This window comes from Lactuca serriola, chromosome 4 (genome assembly GCF_051521515.1).
Source record: "Lactuca serriola cultivar US96UC23 chromosome 4, Lser_US96UC23_V15, whole genome shotgun sequence".
NCBI classification, from domain to species: domain Eukaryota; kingdom Viridiplantae; phylum Streptophyta; class Magnoliopsida; order Asterales; family Asteraceae; genus Lactuca; species Lactuca serriola.
The window spans coordinates 230,698,469-230,705,622 of record NC_136411.1 but is presented as its reverse complement, the minus strand read 5'-3'; the positions used below and the strand labels follow the sequence as shown (position 1 = coordinate 230,705,622).

Genomic DNA, 7,154 nt, shown 5'->3' with positions numbered 1-7,154 from the left:
ACCAATTATCTCAATTTATTAATCAAATAATAAACTTAACCCCTCTCCAAAAGTCGTCTTGTCTAAGTGCTAGTTTTGAGGGCAACCCAAAAGGAGTGTGCTACTATTAATTCAAGTATATATCAATTATGGTTATTGGATTAGACACCTAATCCTACAAAATCTGTGGCTGTAAGCATCCTCATGAGAGACCTAGATTTACTGTGCAGTAGAGTTACTAATAATTTCTGCAAAAAGCTTCTTCAATCAAGGAGGCCTGGAGAAGAATAACGACACACTGATCAGCTCAGTGCCACGACGAAAAAGCCGGATTTGGAGAAGGTTTTTCGTGAATAGAGGATTAATTGGGGTACTAAAGAAGAGCGAACAACAAGCCCCCAACAAGTTTTGATAAGAGAGGAGAGGGAACATACGGTTTTTCCATAGTAAGTAGTTGGAAGAAGACATACATTTTGTAATCAGATGCAAAATGGTGTTCATGGGTATGGTTGAATCGGCAGATGAGGACGACTTTGGAAGAAGAAAAGGTTGAACAAGAAAGAAACTTAAAGTACAGGAAGGGGAAGGGATGGACGAATGAGAGGTGAAGAAGAATATAAAAAGGTAAAGATTAAATGGTAGCAAGAGAATTGAACACTCTCCACACCAAGTTGTGCTGGAGAGGATGATAATATATAAATTATAAAAGTTACACTTTACAACCTTGAACAATGAACAAATATACAACTAAGTGCAACACTATTATTGTCTAATACCAATCTGTCTCATAACAAATTATAAATTTTTGTCAATAATATGGGCTTTATGTGGTAGTGATATTTATGATAAATTAACAAAATATATGTGTAAGTTGTATAATTTATGTGTAACATACTGGATTTTAGAGATAAATATAATGATATTCATATCAACATCATATCAAACGATAGAGATCCACTTTATTGTTTGATTGGCCATAATTCATCAATTAAGGATCACCATGAGGATGGCTATTATCTATTGGTTACAAAAACAATATCTTAGACTTTTAGTTTCCAAAAATACAACTATAAAACCACATATATTTGCTCACTCAGCCATAAAGTTCTACCTCTTAGTATCTACGACTATTGAAACAATATTTGTCTCTATTCTTGTACACCGTTTATTACTCCCTATCCTCAGAAAGAAGGAAAACATAAGGAAGAACCCAAAGCCACCACAAGCAAAAAGGGGCGTGGCCGATAATCGAACACTTACACCTTTAGGTGGACATGAACTACTTCACACAGTTTTAGGTGACATGGCAAAAAAACATGGCCCTATATTTACCATAAAGCATGGTGTTCATTGAGCTTTGGTGGTAAGTGATGCAACGATTTCAAAGGACTGCTTTACAACCAACGACAAGGCCTTTACAAGTCGATAGAAAACGATGGCATAAAAATCGTGGTCTATAATAATGTCGTGGCTGGGCTTGGTCCATATGGGGACTAGTGGCGAACAATGCACAAGATGGTCGTGTTGGAGGTTCTTTCTCAACGAAGAGTTGGGATGATTGAACATCTTCGAGTTTCGGAAGCTAGAGCATCAATTAAAGATTATATGATGGTTGGGTAAAGAACAAACTTAGCCAAAATTCAGAAATGATAAATATGGATATAGGTCAATGGTTTGTTAACTTGGTTGTAAACATTATTGTTAGGATTATTACAGGGAACAGGTTTTTGCCAAAAAATGAAGAAGGGGTTCAATTTCAGGCTGTAATAAGAAAATTGTTTGAGTTAATGGGGTCATTTGTGGTTTCTAATTTTTTACCTTATCTCAACTATTTGGATACAAAAAAGTGATGAAGAATACTGAGAAGAATTTGGAAAATGTCTTTGATGAAAGGTTAAAGGAGCACAAATAGGAGAATAAAGCTAGACAACAAGATGAAGGGAACCAATACTTCATGCATGGAGTTTTTTTTTTTTGTAAAAAGCGGCTTTTTTCAAAACTATTTGTAGAAAGAGGTTCATTCAAATTGGTTTTTAAAAATAGGTTTGTGGCCCCACTTATATCCACACGTTTAGATTTAAGTTACATATATAGCCCTTTAGGTTTTATGCAATTATCATTTTTTCAGTTATATTTTTGTTTTTTATATTTTATGTTTTCATTTTCCACCATGATTTATAAATAATATTTTATTATTATTATATATATATATATATATTTATATATATTAAAATTCTCCTACCTTAGCTATAGTAAAATTGCAAAGGTTTTGGCAGATTTGGTTCTCAGTCTTTCTCTGTTTCTACAATGCTGGTCTGTTTCTTTTACAAGGTTTATTTTGCAATTTTCTATATTGTTTTTCCACGTGTTGATTTCTTTCACCGTTTTTCCGCGACCAATACGGACTTCATTCTATTACTCTACTTCGTTATCTGTCTTCTTTTCTCTTTCTATCACCGTTCCTCTTCCATTTGTTTCTTTCGCTTTCTTCTCTTAATAACCGACTCAAACAGACCGATCATGTTCTCACATTCGCTTCATCGTCTTCTTCCTCCAATCAACCTCTTCCAACATCTCTACAACATGGACCGCCTCTATACCAGCACCGTGTGTTCCCCGTCTTCATCTTCTATGTCTCTCGACTGCCACCAGCAACCCACTCCCGGCGCATCGTCTGCGACACACCCCCAACTCACTAAAAGCATCGATTTTCTCCCCCAACTCACCGCCTGGAATTGAAATCCATTATCCGTCTTCAATTTTTAGATGTACACAAATATAGGTGAACACGATGGCAAAGAAAGCGGACGGACGCCCATATCGGCTCTCTCTCACCATTGTTCTCTTTCCCACCGCCATTATCCTATTTCACTGCTTCTTACCAGAAAAGAACGACCTACAATGCCGATTTTGACAGGGAAGCAGCAACAACCAACAACACATATCAACACTATGCTGGTGGTGGTTGGACGGAATTGGCTGCCGGTCGCAGTGGCTGGAGGGGATGTTGGGTTGAACTTTCCTTACCGGTTGAAAGGCTGCTGTGGCGACCCTTCAAGATGAGTAGTAAGAAATTGAGAGGATGAAACAAAACATCATCGTTCCTCAATTTCCTGACTACTTTCAACATTGAAATAATCAACAAGTATCCTCGCCTAATTTCTCGATGATTTCAAGATTTGGATCGAACTAAGTCTTTTGTATCTCAGCGCTCACAGGAAATTGTTGGGTTTTCTAGTTTGTGTTCCATTTTTTTACGAAAATCATAGGAGAGAGTTCGGAAGTGGAATTATGGCAATGGTTAATTCTTCTGTTCAGAAATCTGAATAGTGTGTAAAAAAATACATTTGATTTCCTTTTCTGTATGTTCTTCAATAGATTTGTCAAGTGTTTAGCATCCTATATTCCTATACATTTCGTTCAGCTGTTTTCAGATGTTGGTGACTTAAAAAGGTACTTACTTAAAGAAGGATTGGATTGTTTTTGTTGTTCAAACTTTGCAGATTTGAGGATGCACATCAAGTGTTTGATGAAATGCTTGAAAGAACTGGTAAGATTAGTTATATTCTATCATCCATTGCACTAGCTTCAGTCAATAACAACTACTTTTAAAACTGCATAAAAATAAAATTTACACTGTTGATAATATTTCATTTTCATCTATAGTATCTTTTGACTACATATTCAAGATCTCAAATACACTACTAAGCTGTTCATCCTTTTTTCCTCTATAGGTGTTTTCTGGATTAAGTGTAGTATGACCATGCTATTTAACACCTTATCATTTTAGTATGACCATGCTATTTAACACCTTATCATTTTGTTTTGTTCAGGTAAACTTTAATGAATAAATATTAAACAGTTATACTCATCTATTATGCCATTTTTTTCTTATTGTTAAGTTCTATATGGGCAAAGTGATATCCGTCCATTCTGACTTTTGACATGTTAATATTTTTTACTTTTCACCTGAACCCAACATCGTTGAATTGGTTTTTAGAAACATATACATTTATTATTGTCAACTTTTGTTTGTTTCATGTACATTAAAATGTGAAAATAACAACATTTTTTTTCATAGGTGAGGGCATTTTATGTGAACAATATTCCAGAGAGCACATCAATAGAGCATCTCAGGGCATTATTTCGATGGCAGTTGGCAAACAGAAGTTTAGATTTGTTCATTTTGCAAAAAGGTCAACTGCTTTAAAAGTTGTCAAAGATGGTGACAAATACGAACATTTTTTTTAATTATTCTTTAATATATATTGTTTACAATCTTAAATCCAAACATGTTTCAGAGGTTTAAATTAACACTGAACACCCTTTTCTTATACATATGCAGGTCCATTATTCTTCATTATATTGGGCCTCATCTGAACCGCATCTCACAAAATGTTTATGGTGGTTTTTCAGCAAATTCGTATGTATATTTTTCTTCTTTTTCATTAATGAATTTTAAGCTATAAAATGTTATTATGAACTTGTACAATGAATCTTTGGGTATTTGGAGTTTACATAAAGTTCTTAAATTAGAATGTGCTAATTTTTATAGTAATGGCAATCTGATAATGTAAAATGGGTAGTTTTGGTAATTTGTTGGATAAATTATGAACTATGTGTAATCAAACTTTTCACAGTTTCTTGAATTCATTCCTTCTTTCAATTTTTTCAAATCGCAAACTTATTGTTGGTCAAATTTCTTTAAGATTTTATATCATAAAGTGAAGTGGTTGATCGTTTTAATGACTAATTTATGTCATTTATAGGGTGTAACTTTTCAAGATTTGTAACTTTTGGCGATTCTTCATTTTGGAATTTAGGAAAACATTATACTTTTATGTTTTTCAAGTGACATTCATGGTTATTTGATGAATGTAATGGATGTTGTAAGAAAAATTATAGTCGAATTTCATCAACTACTGAAAGTCGTATTATCATATTCTCCCTTTTTTAAAAGCATCACAAATATCTGAAATAATTACCCCTTTCTGTTTTGTTATAAATAAAAGGGTAATATAGTCATTTTGCATAAAACATGAACAAAAATATCCAATATATCTCAAATAACGACCAAAACTGAAAAAAAAAATACTATTAATATAAGCACAACTTATATAATGATCCTGTAACATTTTCTACCTTAAAATATTCTTATTTGCTGTTATTACTCTTTTGCTTTTAGGCATATTAAAGTTTTTTTATTTTTGAAATTAAAATTGCATTGTTTATTATAGTAATTGAAAATATGTGATTTTTGGATGGCAGGTCTTCAAAAGAGTTTTCAGAGCCTATGCTACAAAGCTTTTCATGAAGATGGATTGCATATTAATATCATACAACCACATACAATTAACACAACACAAATCTCTCCATGCCATAATCCGCAATAAAACCTAATTCTTTGTGTGCCCCTATTAGGCATCCAATCACTAAGCAAAAAAGTAGGTTGCTATTAAACAAATCAAGAAAATTTAGTTACAATCAAGATTCAGCTATTTAGTTACCCAATTCCACACTTCTTTTTATTGCAACTATAAGTATATCACTACTAGGGACATCCTTCTAAAATAGTTTTGCAGTGCTTTATTGTTTTTCTATTATCAGTCAGAAGTTATGGAAGATCTTAATTTGTAAATTATTAACTATATTAACAGGGCTGCAGTTTAATTGTGCAGGGAGAGAATAAAAGATTGATATTCTTTAACATGCTTATGTTGGATTGTTGAGTTCAGATTATCACTTAAAATTCCGTTTTCTGCATGCGAATATTGTGATTGCAGTTCAAAATTTGGACTAGGTTTCTCATAATTCGAATAAGAAGATATCTAGAACAAAATTTGTCTTTTACAGCACACCTTCTCTTATTACATTCTGTTTCCCCACAAAGGCTGCACTACAGGTTAGAGTCACGAAAATATGAAGTTATTTACTGTTATAAGAATAGTATTTTTTTTTAATTTTACAATCTTTTTTATTGTTGCAGGAGGCGTATTAAACCCTACTTATGTCCTTTGAAATCCTATCAGATAAGCCACACAAAAGTACACTTGGTCTTGTATGTTATTAACCATAGAAAAGAACTTGATTAATCAACTTTTGGCTAAATGCAATACATAGCATTGTACTTTTATTTATTGGTGTATTATAGCATCCTACTTTCATTCATTTTCCTTATTAAGGCATTTTACGTTAACAAATCTCTACCCAAATGCAGCATTTTACCTTTTTTTTTTTTATTACCTTTTTGTTTTTTTTTCTTATTACTTAATTGCATTTTACCTTTTTTTTCCTTATCACTTTATCTTATATGTTTTTGGAATAATACCACAAATTTTGTTTATTTCATTTTGGAAAAAATATAACATTAATGGGTATTAAATGACTTTTTTCCAAGAAAAACCACAAGGCCTTTCAGCTTCTGAGATCCACTATAAACTAGAGTATCCCAAAACAGAAAGCATTTGAAGAGTCAATCTCCAGATATCCGCATGACTGATTCGATTATGAAAAAACGAAAACTATGCTCAAAACTGAACCCCACGGAGCGGGGTTTCTCACCTAGTTATAAATAAGTTATTAAATTTTATATATAGACCTTAATAATTTATACGATTTAAAATTTTCTTTTACCTTTAGTCAATACCAATATTAAATATTATTAAAATTATATATAATAAATAAATATATGGATATTATTAGAAGTAGAGATAAAATAAATAAATATACAAATTGAATATATGGATTTTCTAATTACTAACAATGCTGCAAAAGCAATTTGAAAATAATTGAATAATCCAAAATTATCACTGGACAATTGGTACTCCATTGTGTATAAATTGTCATCTCAATTATTTGTAATCAGGGACAATTTAGTTTTTGATGCTATAAACTCCAATTACTAAATTGAGTTTTTCTCATAAGTCCTGCAAATTATTCTCTCCTCATATTTGCATCCTCAGTTTTCAGTTCTCGTACATCTCTCATCTTTGTATTATCAGTTCTATTTCTATCTCAAACATAAGGTATGTCTTTATTTCTATATATTTTGCAAATATAAATGATGTCAACATTAAATTTACGATACTAATTTATGTCATTTTGTCTTATGATTTGCAGTTAAATTCTATTATATTTGTTCTTATGGCTCTAAGACGTCCCTTTATGATCATTTT

General features: G+C 32.1%; 1 protein-coding gene across 5 annotated transcripts; it reads left to right on the top strand.

Moving 5' to 3' along the window:
* The first annotated feature begins 2,415 nt into the window (after positions 1 to 2,415).
* LOC145096818 (uncharacterized) lies at positions 2,416 to 6,478 on the top strand. 5 transcript variants are annotated; one of them, XM_079034180.1, is made up of 6 exons: positions 2,416 to 3,124; positions 3,483 to 3,529; positions 4,061 to 4,175; positions 4,325 to 4,406; positions 5,248 to 5,881; positions 5,966 to 6,478. In XM_079034180.1, exons 2-5 carry the CDS (start codon positions 3,514 to 3,516, stop codon positions 5,377 to 5,379), a joined length of 345 nt encoding a protein of 114 aa, XP_078890306.1. In that variant the 5' UTR covers positions 2,416 to 3,124; positions 3,483 to 3,513; the 3' UTR covers positions 5,380 to 5,881; positions 5,966 to 6,478. The 5 variants fall into 5 exon arrangements, 4 of the variants coding, with proteins under 4 accessions (XP_078890306.1, XP_078890305.1, XP_078890307.1 ...); XM_079034179.1 differs by having other exon boundaries at positions 3,404 to 3,529; XM_079034181.1 differs by having other exon boundaries at positions 2,416 to 3,529; positions 5,248 to 5,423; positions 5,645 to 5,881.
* Positions 6,479 to 7,154: the final 676 nt, after the last annotated feature.